The sequence below is a fragment of the Wasmannia auropunctata genome, unplaced genomic scaffold, assembly GCF_000956235.1.
Source record: "Wasmannia auropunctata unplaced genomic scaffold, wasmannia.A_1.0 LD336038.1, whole genome shotgun sequence".
Classification (NCBI taxonomy): Eukaryota; Metazoa; Arthropoda; class Insecta; order Hymenoptera; family Formicidae; genus Wasmannia; species Wasmannia auropunctata.
The window spans coordinates 1,304,051-1,320,736 of NW_012026852.1; the positions used below are offsets into that span (position 1 = coordinate 1,304,051).

The following is a 16,686-nucleotide window of genomic DNA, read 5'->3' on the forward strand; positions in this document are numbered from 1 at the left end:
TATTTATATTATTTATATATCTTCTTTCTTCACAATGACGGGAGATGCTCTGGATCTCCCTTCATTCTCCTATCTTACATATGTAAATATAGTAACAATCACGTGTTTGGACAATGTTTAACAACGCAGTTAACACACACGCGCGAAACCGGACGCCTCTCTCTCTCTCTGCTCCGTGACGCGCAACGGGCACACCCTTATTCTCCTGCACGATTTCCTACAATTACGATGATGACGACGATAACCCTCCCTTTTCCTCTCTTTTCTCACCTACCATCGTTCTCTCTTTCTCTTTCTCTCTCTCTCTCTCTTTCTCTGTATTCCTGCAATGATGACTCTGCCCTTCCGCCGTTTGCTATTTACCCTCTCGTGTACCATCCGCTTTTTCCTCTCGTTTTCCTACCCGGTTCTTATCGCACGGACTTCAGGCGGTGTAATCGATTGGGCGAAATGCATTTCTTAACTACGGAGAAATTCCTCTGCGGTAAAATTTCCATCACGATTAATCCTCGGACGGAAATAGCGTTTCATGTTTTTAATTCATAACGCGCGCGTCTCTTTTAAAACAACAGATTCTTTCTTACTGGAAAAATTAATTACGATGGATATACAATTGAATTAATTTCCTTCAATTAACTTTTTTTTCGAATTTTACTTGCGTGCGAGGGGAGAGAGGGAGGTACGCATTTATTTTCCAATTATATCCGCCGTGCATTTTCTCGTGCAACGCGCGATCGTAATTTTTCAGAGTAGATGCCAGCGAGAAACGCTTTAGCGTTCCCGCTAGACTGAGTAAATAGCAAAACGGTCGATCGGGATGGACGATCGTAACTCACCCCGAAACAATTTCTCCGCCGCCCGGCATTTCCTCCGCGCCCATATGATGCACTTATGTCCACATGAATATAGATGCGTACGTAAAATACAGATACTAACATGCCCATGGCTGCGTTCGTGCCGAGCAATTCGTTACTTGACTTTTTTCGAGATAATAAAGAGATTCGTGAAACGAGCTACATTTCCCTACAAATCTCGGAAAAATTCAAATGAAATCTGATTCATCCTAAATCTCGGTAATGTTAAACGAATAATTTTGTTGTATGATAACATTGTATCGTATGTAATAAATAAACTTTCTTTTATATTAAAACTATTTATATTACATATCAAATTCTATACTGAAAAATATAGAAATTATAATACTATTTTTAACAGAAATGTCGTCCTGCGTAAAGAAATTTTCTGTACACGTAAGAGACAAGAAAATTTCGAAATTTAAAGACGAAAATAACTACGAGAAGTGAAAAATAGATTTTCAGTGATAAATTAGAAAGAGAACCGACAAGTTTTAGGAATATTGATTTGACTTTCCTGATGGCTTTTTGGCTTGACTCGTCTATCCGTCGCCGTAGATTTGCCGAATTGGAATAAGATTCGCGTATATATACGGGCCCCGCGCGAACGTATTTTTTGGACTCGCGCGATGGACGTTTCTCCGAAGCGTGGCGTAACGGATTATAATCGGATTCGGCGACGATTAATCAAAGCGCGACGCTCGCACTCTGACTCAGCACAAAGGCGCGACTCGGCTTTTCCATCTCTCTTTCCGTTTCTCACGCCCAGCCCTTCGCGCGCGGATCGAAGTTGATTGCAAAATTATGCTCTCCTCGGTGCTTCGCCCCCTTCGGCGTAATTAGGCCGTATTTGCCCGTCGGACAATTTACCCCCGGTATTAATTATTAACGAGACTGCGAAACGTCCGTTCGCTCATTTCGAATTCTCCCGAGCCTGGTTAAATGTTGCATTCGAAAATCGTTCAATTTGAGAGATATTAAACGATAATCGCATAATGACGAGTTTCTCGATCTCACTCTCTTTGCGAATAAAAAAACTCAAAAGCTGGCTCATGTTATTATTATGTTATTGTGATTGTATAATCACAGCAACGTAAATATAACAATGTATGCGCTTATATATATCTCCTTTTAAGTCTGAATCGAACTGAAACTTCGAGTGCGGCACATATTTTTCAGATACGTGTGAGACTAAGATAAATGACGGAGATCGAGAAGCTGCTCGCAATTATTTCCACGGGATTTACGATCGAGGATAAGATAGGGGGACGCCGAGAAATCTACGCAAAGAGAAAAAGAAAGAGAAAGGGTCGTGCGCGACGCGAGGGGGTTACCACCCTCTTCTCGTCGTCGCCGGAAAGAGCCGCGGTGTGTCGTATCTCGGAGTCGAATCACCTGTTATATCTCCGATCGGGAACAGGTGTGACGCGCAAGACGTTTCCCGCGGCGTGTCTCGTGGCACAAAATGCGATCGCATCAACGTGAACGAGAGTTGCGTGTACAGTCTATTTTTATTTCATGTGCGGACGTGTGTGTGTGTATGTGTGTGCGCGCGACGTGAATGTGCGATCCCAAGATCGAGGACGCGACGATCCGCAGGATCGAATCGCTCGCAGTTTTCTTCCATGATGGCAGATAAATATATATATATATGTACAAATATATTTTCTCGGGAGGCTACCTTCCGTGTGAGTCCTTTTTCCTTTCCATTTTTTTTTCCTTTTCCTCGTCGCTCCGTCTTCGACCCGCGTAGCCTCGCACGGAGCTCAACAATACAAGAAACAACACGACAACAATTAACGACTTCTTTAGGCGGTGGGCGAATTTGTGCGTATCGTGTGCGATCTCCATTTCTCCTCGTCCTCATCCCCCTCGCGCGATCGAGAACTTCGCTCCGCGCTCTTGTCGCGCTTCTTACTTTACATGATCGAAGACACCCTCCTCCATGTTCCGCGCTTTATTTTACCGTGATCGAGGACGTCCCCTGTCCTTGCTCCACGTTTTATTTTACCGTCGAAGACGATGGTTGGCGTGCGCATGTGTGTATGTACACGCGTGCGTCCGTGCAACTCCGTGTTGGATACTTTCCGCCGGTCTCCTGCCTCCTTTTTTCTCCTTTCTTCTGGAGGAAGGGTTACACCGAGTCTCTCGTTACACAAGCGGAACCGACCCGTCCGTCTTCCCTCGAAAAACTGCACTTTCCTTCGGTTACTACAGCTCCAACATACTTACGTTACTACACCCTGCGCGTCGTTCGCGTTCCTTTGTCGATTCGTCGTTTCCCCTCCCTTCTCCTCACCCCGCTCGCCGTGGCTTCAACTTCGTACACACTTTTGTTTCCGAAACTACTTCTCCGTATCTTCAACTCGATGAAGACAATCCTACATTCACGTAGGATTTTACTCTTTCGGTCTACTTTTCCGTAAATCAGCTAAACTTCGACTGCGCCCTGTACGCTCGTCGCGTTCGTCTATAGAATCTTCTCGCTGACGCAATTAATTCTTATCGTCCCCATCCTGAAATCGACTTGCAATTTTTCTACCCTCGCGATAGATGAAGCAATCTTATCTCTAGATGCTACATCTCGAGAAATATCCCCGAGAGCGGACGCACGAGAGAGAAATCGTCGAGCGAAATAAAGGATGAAAAAAAAAAAGATAGTCGATAAGGCGTGAGCGGAAAGAAACGAAATGAAGAATGAAGTGTAACAGGTAAAAGGGGAGAAAGCGCGATCGATTCGCATTTGAGACGTAATAAATCTGTCGCCAGTTCCGAAGTAAGAAAAAAAATCGACGACGCTTCTCGCAGTCGCGGCGTGCCTAAAAGGAAGTCCAAGTCCTGACAGTCCTCTTCGCGTGAAACGAATCACCAATGTGATCTCGCGCGCGACCAATCTCCACCGCGCCGTCCACTGCCGCCGCCGTCGACACCGCCTTCCGCATCGTCGATCCTGATAATCGAACACATCGCATCACGTCGCGTCGCGTCGCGCGTCGCGGCGTGATGCACCCGGCGTGGATCGAAATGCGGAACGCAACGGACGGAAGCCGGAGGATTTTCTCGGAATTTCGCGTGTTTTCGCTTCCTCGACGCGCGCGCGAAAAAAAAAGTCGACTCTAAAATTTTCGCTCGTCTACCCCCTTGACCCCCCTCGCCGTTCCTCCTCGCGATTCTCGATCGGCAAACCATCTCAATATCGTGATTCTCCGTGATCCGACATTTCTTCGCGTCGTTCGTCATTTCCTCGTTCTCGTTTTCACGTTTCTCTCACAGCCTGTCATTCCGCTCCTCTCTGTCTTTCTCTCCCTTTACTTCTATCTTTATCTCTCAATCCCGTCCTATCACTCGCGCAAATACATATACACGTACATACACATACACACATACGCATGCATACACCCTCACCACTTCGACTCTCAGTTCTCGTTACAGGTCTATGTTTTAATATTTACGATTATTATTTGCGGTAATGTCTAAACGAACACATATTATATCTCGATAACACGTCATGCTTATTTATCATCCCGTGCCACGCGTTTTTACACCCCCCCTCCCACTCTTCCTCCCTTCAGCAGGTCCATATCGGCTATATAAGAATATACCAATTCCCCTCCCGCTCCCCGTGCGTTCAAATACCAACCTCACTCTCTCTCTCTCTCTATCTCTTTCTCTGGCCGAAGAAACTACCTATCTACGGTTTTCTTTCTTTAATGTTGCCTCATTAAAGTTTAACGACTTATACCCCAATGTGTATGTGTTCTCTTGTGTGCCTATACGTCTGCTTTTGGATTCTGCATCTATTTCTCTTTCTCTCTCTCTCTTCTTTTATCACACTTTCTCATACACACACTGACACACGCACTCTCATACACACTCTCCTTTTACTTCTCTCATTTTGTTCACTCTCTCACTCGCATCGTGTGTAACGTAATGTAATATATAATAATTGTGTCGTTATCATTCTATCATTTACTTTAACGTTACTCGTCATCGTTTCTCTTTTATATATATATATATATATAATATATTTATATATTTATATATTTATATCGTTTACTTCATTATTTAATCTTCATTATTATTTCTTCATCATTATCATTATTGTTAACTATATATATATATATATATTATTATTATTATTATTTATTATTTTATTTTGTTTTATTCATTATTGTTGTATTATTATCATTATTATTAGCTCTAAACATTACGTTTCCTTCGTTCTCGGTTGTTCTTGTTGTTTTTTTTTTGTGGTTGATGAAGTTGTTTTTTGTGGTTCTCCCTTTCCTCCCTCTTTTGCTCTAGTCTGTGGAACCGAAGTCGTCGACGAGACCGGCCCCGCGCCTCCTCCACTTGTGATCCTTGAATCCTTTCGCACTCCTCTGCTACTCCCGCCTTACTACTCCTCCTCGCAGTTGCTGGTGTTCTTTCTACCCGTGCAAGTATCCCGGGGACACGTCCCCCGATCCTTCGTATACTTCCTCGTATTACGCCCCGACGTTTCTCGCTAACGTCGATCCGTTTCCCCGATCGAGTTTCGCTTCGATCGAGTCCGCGCGCTTTCTCTGAGCTACTCCGGCTCACCGTGGAGAGACAAGCTCTCGCGGATTATATTCCGCGACAGAAGAAAAAGACCCGTACCGATCCTGCGTATCCAGGAAAGCGAGGCCGGCCACCCTATGGCGGGTCCTTCCTGGATATCGATTTGGCCGAGCTTGCGACGTCTATCCTGAGAAGTCTCCCTGTGAGATCGCCTCTTCTCCCGCGCCGTCGATGCGCCTCTCTGCAGTGAATCACCGGACGTCTCCGCCGTGGGACGAGCTTCGTGCACCGGCCGCCTCCGGTCGATCCGCACCTCCGCCACCGACGCCACAACCACCACCAGTCGCGGCACCGACACCTCGCCGCGAACTTGAGGAACAGCTCGAGGACGGCGATCGATACGTCGCGCAAGACGGACGCGACGCCGGAACGACGGAGGAATTTCCAGCGGAAGTGCCGGCTGCTGGACCGCCTCCAAGACCTCCACCACCACCATCCGCGACGGCGGCACTTCATCATCGCCCGTCCGGGCATCCCGCGTACGAACAGGAGGCAACGCACAGCAGCGCGCCGACAGATCCCGGTCGAACCGAAGGAAATGAGAAGATCGTTGAAGACCCTCCTGAGGACGTGCGCGCTCGAAAGGAGCAGGCCGGAACCGAACAGCCGGAGGGATCCGCAGGTACTCCAGGACACGGCGTTGTAATGCAGCGCGTTCGCGGGGAGGGCGATCAGGATCGAACAGAGCCAGAAGAGCTGAAGGACAATCGGCGGGCTCGGTCGGCCGGGCGAGGACGCGCTCGATATCGAGCCGATGCGGCCGCTGCCGCAGAACGCCGTGTCCTTTTGGGTGGTGGTCGGAGGTGTCGTGGTGCTGGAAGGAGCGATGCTGGTGTCCCCGTCGTCGCCGCCGTCGGTGGGCTTGCGGTCCGTCGACGTTTCCGGTTCGCCCGCCCGCGAGCCCGGACCTGCGGTCAGAATAATGTCGACCGTTGGCTTAGACGAGGATTATACCGATTAAACAAAAACAAAAAAAAAGAAGAAAAAAACTGCAACTTTTCTCGATATCGAGAATTGTGGATGGGCACTAGTCACCTAAAGAGTCGCTCGAAAAGACATGTAATCCTCGCAAATCTCTCACGGAACATAAGTATTCGCAAATTCAAGTATAACTGAATCTATATAATTTGTATATTTAAGTACAAATAAATGTCGTATTAAATTAAATTCTTACGTGTAAATAAAAGGTGTAAGAATTAAAGCTTTCTTTAATTTTCACAAAATTTTTCTCGAAATTCCTACAAGTTCAATTCAAGTCAATTGTTCTAATCGCTCGCTGATTCTCGGAGCTCTTGTTGCGCCTACCTGTAGAACCAGATGGAGGATGCACTGGGGGCTCGCACACGGGCGCCGTCGCGGGAATAAGTTCCTGGACCTGGCCCTGTTTCCATGGGTTGCATGTGGTGCAGAGATTCGAGGTATTCTTGGGGCACTCTTGAAAGCAGCACTCGTCGTCACTGATGCCGTGCAACGCCCTCGTGGCCTGCTCGCCGGTCTCGGGGATGTTCGGATCTGAAATCATTGCGTTTTCCAACGACCTCGTGTATGGACGGATGCATACGGTGGTCGTTCTCCTCACAACCATGCAGGGGAAATGGGAATTTCTCCTGGGAAAAGAGGCGACGGGATAGGGGGAGGTACATTTTTTGGAGGACACATATAAAGTTCCACGAGTTAAAGCAATTATCTCTCGATAGTTTCTTGCAGGAGGGGAAAGGAAGGAAAGACGCTCGCGTATGTGAAGTGTTGCGGAACAGTAGATCAGATCGGAAAGCAATCGTAAAAGGGAGTCGCGATTCCGTAAACAATTCAGTGAGCGATGATCTCTGCGCGCGCGCACGCGTGCGCCTCCTATTATTTTGAACGCGAATTTGTCGCAGGAGAGAGTCTAGCTCTAGTTGATTAAAAGCGGATTAGTTGGCACGTAACTGCTGACTACTCGCCAGATTTTCTGTAAAGGCCAATTATCAATTAATCCAAGATCGATCTTACCAAGGACGATCCCCGTTCGCGACTAATTGGCAATCGACTCTTTACGGAGAATTGCGAATCAACGTGCGTGCCAACTTGCCTACCGTATCTGTCAATTAGGGTCTCCCCCTTTCTCTATACGACAAACATCGCAAATAACAGGATAAAGGCTCAATAAACTAAATTCCTTCTTTATTTTACTTTACTTTTGTGCTTCTCTCCACACATCTTTTTGTGGATCTATCTCTTTTGTGGATCCCGTATCTATCTCTCACAATCAGGCACGTCTACGCCAGGTGTCATCTTAAAATTCCGCCTTCGCGTTCCACAGATCCGTCGTACCGCAAAGATTTACGTAAACAGCAAGATAGAAGAAGGAAAAGAAAAAGAGAGAAAGAGATATTTGCGCTACTAGTCGTTACGAAAATGCGACAGCAAGAGGTGCGGGGTCGAAATGCATTTTCTTGAGGCGCCTTGGGTGCGAAGGAATGAAAAAAAAAAATGCCCGATAAAGCGTCCAATCTTCCAATAACCGCGCGGCACGCGTCCCGTTTAACGCAGTTTTATACCCAAACCGCCGTTTACGACCGTCGCATGAAAAAAAAAGAGGATGACGAGAAAGTATTCGGACATTCGCACGCGTGTGCTCGGATATATTAACCCTTTGCGCTCAGTGTGGCGATATAAACCGAGAGTGAAGACCCCTCGTATGAAATTACACGGTCAATTTTCCTTACGGAGAAAAATGCGGACGAATGGTATTGCATATATTCCTCTCTCTCTTTCTTCATTTTTAATAATTGTTATGTCATTATGCATCATATTGTCGAGCTAATAAATAAATGAATAAGTAAATCTTTTTAATAAATATATTTAAAATTTGTCTCTTCTCATCTTATATGATTTTAAATCACAGTCGTATCGCGGAACATCCGTGACGCCGAGCGTAAAGAGTCAAGATTATTGAGTCAATGGGACTGACAGTGAAGCGTGTCATGCTGGCAGAACGACAAAACGTCAGATAGCCGAGAGAGATCGGTATTGTGCTACCGGAGAGGAAGGGGAGAGAAAGGGGGGGGGGGTAAGAGAGGAACAACGCCGTGCAAAAAATTCCGTTTTGGAAACGCAGAGATGCGTCGGTCCGCTGAATGTAGAGAAATTGAAAGAATTAACATTACCCGCTTATGGAAAATTATGGCGCGAGCCTGAAATGTCATTGATCATATTACACGTGGCGTGGCGTACAGTATATGGCAATAATAATTTACACGAATACGGGGACGCCTCCCGCCGCCCCTCCCCCCTTCTCTCTCCAGCGGTAAGGTGGAACGCCCGCATTGTTTCGCGGAGCTTATGCAGGGCGTTCCACCGCAGCGGCCGTTTATGCGCTTATGCGTAACCTCATGCAAATTTCTATGCCGCGGACTTAGCCGCCACGAAGTGAACGCCAAAATGAACGCTCCTCGTCGTCGTCGACGTGAACAAGAGGAGAGACTGACGGCGGCGGTGTGTAACGGATATACCGAATTGCCCGTGTCTCGTTCGTATCCTTCGCAAATTTTTTGCGAAGCAAGCAGGGTGCCAACTGAACATTTGTACCCTCTTCTTCGAGAATGGCTTCGCGAGTGGCGTTAAATGAGAAAACGAACGAACTGAACAAACACTTTGTTTAACTTCGATATTTTTTTCTCTGATTAGCGTTTTGTTTTTCTCTTCCCCCCCCCCTTTCCTCTTCTCTTCTTTTTTTTCTTACCTCTGCAAAGAAAAGTGGGCTCGCCGGCGTACTGTGTGGGGTATGCGGGGGCACGATCGCCCGGAAGGAAGTAGGGGCAACGTTGCTCCACGGTCTGGCAAAAGGATCGGCAGGGCCTTAATCTGATCCATTTGCTTCCCAAGGTTTTCTTGTCTTTCTCTTTGTTGACTTCGTCGTCTGTCAGATTCCGATGAGCAAAGTAAGGCACCAGGGAGCTGCACACCCATTTCCTATACGCATCCTGCAATCAGAATCATCGTGCACTCGTTAGAATCAATCTTTTCCTACAATTTTCTACAACATACAAAGATGTGAGAGAGATACATCTAATTGAGATTCGAGGTAAAATGAAAAATTCTTTTAATCACTTGTACATAAATTTTTCGCGATGCAAAATTTTATATTTGCCCGGATTATTATTTTGCGTGAAATGAAAAGACGCACCAGACTTGCGAGAAAATTTCAAAAAATGTTGTATTATGGGAATGAGGCTTTTAATAGGTGCTCTTCCACGTTTAACCTTACTACGTTATTCAAGATGCGGTTAACGCAAGCGAGAAACATGGGACTATAATACAAAGTATAAAATAAGGAAGCGGAAAATGGGTAAACTAACGACTTACACAGCGCACTATAAGTTGTTATTCCTCTCAGCCTCTCAATTAACGTATTTTCTTATTAACAAAAGCCTTTCTCTGTTTGTCAAACGTAATTTTCTTGATGTGAATCAAATAAAATCATTTGATCCACATTGTTGAATCATTTTTGCAAGACAAAAACACATTTATATATTTTATAGCCTATAAAATATTTTATGTATTTTATATTCCGGAAGATTTATAAAGCGTCGCGAGAAAATGTCGCGAACGACTACAACGACTTTTATCATCTGATCATCGATCGCAAATTGATGCATTCGTACTTATCGTAAGCATACGCTGAAATAAAAATTGCGAGTTGTATTGAAAATCGAATATTCTTGAAATTCGAGTAAGAGCTCGATGGAAGATGACACCGTTTGACGTTTCCCCGAGGAGATCACGGAGCAGAGAGGAGGATAGGTCGGATCCGTTTATAAAACGGAAGTTGACGGCGAAAGGGCACCGCGGAAGAAGAAGCAGGAGAGAAAGAGAAGGCACAGCACATCGATGTCGATGTCGATCCATCCGTCCGTCCGTCCGTCCAAATTAGCTGCCTCCCGCGGGACAGACTGGCGGTTTACGACGCCGTCCTACACTTTTCGAGGACTATTTATCAAATATCAAGGATCTTTGAGGTCAGCCGGCGAAGTCGGAATAGGCAATAAGGCGGGTCGTCGGGATCTGACCCACATAGCCGCCCTCAAACATGAACACCACGGATGGAGCGCGTCCCTTCCGAGAGCATGCTATAATTACATACCGGCAGGATCTTTTATCCACCGCCAGGCTGTCCCTGGAGTCTCTATCGGGTGTCCCGCCGCGAAACAGCGCTAAAGCCCGAGCGTAAACGTAATTGAAATGTCCCTCGAAATTTTGAGGGAAAAAAAAGTGAAGTCTCTGAAATTCAGAGATAAATTCGCGCAATGGAATTAGCTCCAATCGTAACCGTCTAATTTTGTCGCGCGCGGGACGGACGGACGCGAATTAATAGCGGATACTTCTTGCCTTCGGATGATGGATGAAAAAATAGTCCCGGCGAAAAAAATTTCTTTGCATAATGCGCGCTGCCTCTTTCAAAGTTATCCAACTCGGAACTTCTTTTATACCCTCAACCCCTCCGGGAGATATATAGGTGACCTGCTTCTAATGGATCTCCCTGCATATCAGGAAGAGAAAACTTGATCCGCCGACGAAATTTCGTCGTCGTAGGTCTGCCCCTCGACGCGAATTTAAATCGCGTGCCGCCGCCGTTTATTGAAACCTTTTGATTTTCAACGAGCTGTAAGCGATTAATCACAGGATGAATCCTCTACCGGGTGAGAGAACGAGTCAAATAGCGCATCTCGATTGGCACGATTAATTTTTCGCCACGGGGAGTCCGAATGTCAAGTCGTGAAAAGTGGCACGCGTCTCGTTCTCGAAACACCCGATATAGAGACCCGATTTTTGCGCTGCCTCTTTTGAACGGAGTTTATTAAATTCGCGGGGTAAATTCACGCTCGCGCCCCAAAAGAAAAAGGGGGAGTAAACGTCAAAAGCAACGGCGTGAGTTTCTGTCGTCGCTCTTATTCTCTGAAGAGAACGTTGCGCGCATTGGGAATTCCGCGGAAATAGAAAAGTAGCAAGTTATTGTCGGCACAAGTGTAAGCAAATCTATAGGACCAGGGTCGGATTTATAAATATATAGGCTAACCAAAGTGGAGAGCTTCGAGTGTCTCGTGTCCCAAGGGGTTTTGCACCGCCTTAAAAGCCGGCTATAAATAATGCAGATGTCTCCAACTTTTTAAACATTTCGCTGCCGCTGCCGCCGGATTATGCGCAATTCACTACATCGCAAATATTATTAAAGATACATTTAAGAGCGATGACATTTAGGCTAATCAAAGTACAGCCTCGCAGACCCCCCGAGGATATCCGCACCGTCTTAAAAGCGACGATATAAATAATTCAGATGTCTCCAACTCTTTCATTTCGTTGCCAGAGATTATACGGAGATTACTTCGTTGGGAAATCCACATTGAGAGATATTTCCCCTTAAAATACATTTAAGGGCGGCGATATTTAGAGGTTCCGCGCTTCCGAAAGTGGCGCGCTTTAAAATAAAACGTTAAAAGTCCCAACTATAACAATGGGCTGTGTTCTTTTCCTTTCATTTGTAAACAGATATTTCCATACCGCGCGAGGGGAAAATGCAGATCCAATTACCGCAACCGGCACCCGTGTATTTTCGCGCGTGTATTGTTAGAGATTTTGGCCGGAGGAAAATCAATTCACACAAATGCAAAAGCCTCGGACTGCCGATAGACAACAAAGAATATACCGACTGGCTTGAGTCTTGAGAGATATTCAACGGGATATGGATATTGACCTTATCGAGTATCGCACGTATGCGCGCGATGCATCATCGAAATTGCGCGCTCGGAATACGCAATTTCTTCGAGTGTATAGCGCCGGACGAGTAACGAATTCCCGTGCTACTCGCTTGTGGCACTGGGACGAAAATATACATTCTGTAACGAGCAATATATATGGCGGGAGAAGTCTCGCTGCATCTTATACGATCCAATTCAGCTATGAACGTCGGTTTTTTTTTAGAACATTTTAGCGAAGTTAAATTAGTCAAACTAATCAGACGCTGAGAGCTCCGCAATTACGAAGACAGCGCGGTATTTCTTAAAATGTTTCAGTACTGCCGTTTTAGCACTGCGGTATAGCCTCTGAAATTTAATATAAAGATTCGCGGTACGCGAAAGCGATTCTTTTAGCCAAAAGACTGTCTAACAAAGGCTAAATAAATTCGTCCTCTCTCAAAGAGGATATCGAGGATGTATCTCCGAATTGGCCGAAACCCTTCAGAGAGAAGCCAAACGACGGACTCGAGAAGAAATGTTTTTCGCAATATAGCGAGGGATTCATTTCCGACCCCTCTGTCGCGCCGCTTCTAGGATATTCGCCATAATGACAACGTCGACGAGGGAATGGCGAGGGAAAAGGCTCGGTAGGAAGGCATGAGGAATAACCGGGACGATAAATGCGGAAGTGCAAAGCGACGCTACAGAGGACGAGGAGATGAGGAGCGAAGGTGGCGACAATATATTAGTCGGCGATTACTGGAATTGTAATAAAAATTTCAGTGCATGGAAATGCATTTGGTACTCGCCGTAATTGTATAGAAAAATAATCGAAAAAATGTAAGAATAACCTCTAGTAATCGCCCAGTAAATTTTTTACATCTTATAATACAGTATCTTCCTATTGTCAATAAATTTAAAAATAAATCTAACATAATATATTAAGTTTATTTTTAAATTCATTAATTTAATAAATTGTATACTTAATTTATTATATGCTTAATTTAATATATACTTTATTAAATTAATATATTAATTTAATAAATTAAGTATATATAATTATAATAATCCTTCACATATCAAACATAGAATAATTTTCTCCTTTCCAAATTAAAAAATATCTTGTAATCTTTCGCGCGATCGATTGGTTCTCGCACGAGCTGACATCGCGATCGTCGCATCAGCATACGTCTCCGTTTTAACGCGACCGTTAATTTGTCATACGCTATTACGCTATACCTTCGGCGCTACCTCTCGAGCGGCGCGGCGCACGAGGGTAGGCAGGAGGGGTGGCCCCGCTACATAGAAAGGTACCTACACCTGAAGTGTCCTCCAAGCCGGCTGACCCAATTCTCTCTTCTACCCTCCGACTGCGTTGGTACGAACCAGATACGGTATCTACTATCCTCCCCCCTTCCTCTTCCTCCTCTCTTCAGAGTTCTCTGTAACTCTACTCCGCGCCAATCCTCCACCCTCGTTCACGTTTTGCCTCAATCCATCCCTTTCTCGCCCTCCGTTCTTTTCGAGTATCCAATAATAATTACAAGGTTTTACATCGCTTAATTTTCGCGTTATCAATTTTTCTACCTCATATATTTTTCCCTCATAATTTCAATATTTTAAGCTTCAAGCTTGTGAATCAGGACCTTTTCGAAGTTCTGACACGGGCAAAGTTCTCGGAATCAGGAGCTTTTTCGAAGTTCTGACGCGAAAACTGGGGAATTCGCGGAGAACGGAGAGCGCTTACTCTACACTTTTACACACAGTGCGTTCGATTCGCTTGAGAATTACAAAGGCGCCGAACTTCGTTTCGCGCATGCAAATAGCCGCTCCGAAATACGTATTAAGAGAAAAGCATACCTGAAGTGGAACCGAAGAGAAGGAAAAGCAACAGGCGAATACGGAATATTGTTGCATTGTGCAACATGACAAAAGCGATTGCATTGGTCACATACGTCAACTTTAATAAAGTATATCACATTATTACGTCCGTATTGTACATATATTACCATTCGGTAATCTTTAAAGAATCGCTCTTATTTAACAGAAATCTATGCAAATGGTATTGAATAAGTAAATCCTCACAAATTTCTTAACTTTTACACGTTGCCGCTGCTAAATTCGCGCGCGGACGAAATGCGAGGGTATTGAACGCCGAAATTCCTGATTCCGAGAGTCGCAAAGCAAAAGGGATATACGAGAACTCGGACGAAAAAAAAGTTCCCCCGCATCCTGTCAAAGGCCTTCGACACAATGGGTAAATGGGTAACGAAATGACAACGCAATCGGCGCGGGAAAATCCTGGCGCCCCGGTAAAAGGAAGGCAGAACGAGAATGTTCCCGCTATCCATTCGCCTCCCCGCTCACCCGCGCAGTCTGGACCAATCGTTACCAACGTGTAATACGACGGCGTTCCGTGTGGTCTTGTCTAATCGATAACGAACCGCTGTTCCGGGACGGGATTAAAAATTAAAACTGTTGTTTAAACGGCCCTAATCGCCGTTAAAAGTAATATTTAGAAAAAAAGATTAAAAAAAAACCGCACGTGGCGACGTCTCTGTTGCAGCCTTGATGATTTTTAGGAGAAAGCTGCGTGAGTTTGTAACCGCAGTTTGTAACAAAGCGTAACTTTGATTCGCTGACATGTTAGTTAATATATTAGTTAACATATTTCGCGCAATAAATACGGCCCTCTCTCTTTCTCCCCCTATCCCCCCCCTCTCTCTGTTTCTGTTTTATCGTCGCTTTTATGCGCATACAAATGGAGTCTAAATGAAGTATTAATTCGGCGTTGCTATATATCGCGACGCGGTTATTGCGCGACGGACACGCGCGGAGTGCCACTTCGCCGTAAAATTGTCCGCGATGTGAAACGAACGAGCCAAAAGGGGATGTCTCGCGCGCGCGAGGGGGAAAACACGCACCCGCGCGTGCAAGCGCGGAAAATGGTGAGATGGCTCTTATTAGCCCTTAGGTGCCAGCACCACTTCAGCATCTTCTCTCGAGAAACCCCGAGCGGGCACGTTTTCCTCCGCGCCACACTCTTTCCTCGTTTCCCCTTTACCTCTTTTCTATCTAGCGCTCTAAAAAAAAAAAAAAGAAGAAGAGGTAAAGGTCGTAAGCCATACTCGGGGAAAAATTACGCGGCTAAAAATATACATTTCCATATTCTCGACTTGTTATACGAGTTTCTCGAGATACACCGAGTACGTGTGAAAAAAAAGAACGTGAGGGCGAGTTTCCCGGAGTGGAATTGTTTTACGGCTATACCGAGAACTGCAACTGGATCGCGTTTTGTTTTCAATAAGCTTTTTTCACCACCCGCTCTCGCGGAAATCATCGTCGTTTCTGCCGCGATAGACACCCTCCCGTGCAGCGCTGCGCACGAGAAGGGAGTACTCGACGGGAGAACTCGTAAAGGGATTAAACGGAGGATATTGAGCACAGGGGCTCGCATCAGGCGTGAAAAAGGAAAAGTCACAAACGCCAAGCGTCGTTGAGGAGAAGCCCCTTAACTATGCACGGAAGGAAGTAACCCATCTGCGAGGGGGCGACACAGGGGATGAAACGAGATGACGTACTGTAAATAAGAAAGCAGTAGCCGCCTGTCGAAGCTGCGACAGAGGGGACATGTCGCCGTCGCCGTCGCCGTCGTCGTCGTCGTCGTCCTCGTCGCCGTATCGGATCAGGACACCGACAGCAAGGGGTTGTGATGCGGCACGAGGGGGTGGCTGCATAGGAGAGGGACGGTCGCGCGGCGACAAAAGCAATGCCCTCAGTCAGGGTGACCTAGTTACCTGGCCCATATCTGCCCTTCCCCTTCCTCCCCGCTGCCCGCCAACCCAAAATCCATGCGCTTGCTCGCCGTCATCCCCCTCGATTCGTCCCCTCCCCTCCCCTCATCGTCGTCGTTGTCCCCGAAGGCATCCGCTCTTTTTTCTCTTCCGTTCTCCCTCTCTCTACCTCTCTCTCTTTCTCCCTCCCTGTCTTTCGCGGCAATCCCCCTCGAAGCCTCCTCCCTAGCCGCAGAGTACAGCTGGGAAGGCGATTATCAATGCGTTCACATGCCTTCCATCCTCCCGCAACCGCCACTCCGCGCAAAACTCAGCCATCCCCGCGTCGCGCAACCCTTGTTTTCCTTCGTTTCTCCTTTTTTTCCTCTCCGGAGGCAGCTTTGTCGCTCGCGGAAAGTTGGACTCATTACGCAGTGATTTACGGGCGAGATAATGGGGCCGGGGGCCGACACGAGGAATTCGCTTGTATCGGCCGCGGCCATCGCGCGCGGAATCCACGGGCGAGCACTGCGGGGCAGTCGGTCGGTCGGTCACCGGAAGCGGAAAGCCCGTTCCGCTTCTGCACTTTATCCCGTGCTCGACAAGCACGCGAATTTTTTTTCCGCGAGTTTCTTTTTATTTTCATTTTCGGAAAGGTGTACCTCGTTCTTCGCGAATTCTGAAAAATTTGAGTCGGATTTTTGTTCCTCTTCGAAGGAATAAGATTCGGCTCGAAGACTG

The 16,686-nt window shown here is 46.2% G+C and overlaps 1 protein-coding gene across 1 annotated transcript in view; it reads right to left on the bottom strand.

Annotated features, from left to right (window-relative positions):
* Positions 1-5,013: 5,013 nt before the first annotated feature.
* Positions 5,014-16,686, bottom strand: part of LOC105452055 — a 60,130-nt gene continuing 48,457 nt past the window's right edge. Inside the window, exons 2-4 of the mRNA XM_011692866.1 lie at positions 9,181-9,421; positions 6,762-6,968; positions 5,014-6,364 (exon numbers count right to left, since the gene is read on the bottom strand). Coding sequence (XP_011691168.1) covers positions 5,532-6,364; positions 6,762-6,968; positions 9,181-9,421 — 1,281 coding nt within the window. The 3' untranslated portion in view covers positions 5,014-5,531. The remainder of the gene's footprint in view (positions 6,365-6,761; positions 6,969-9,180; positions 9,422-16,686) is intronic.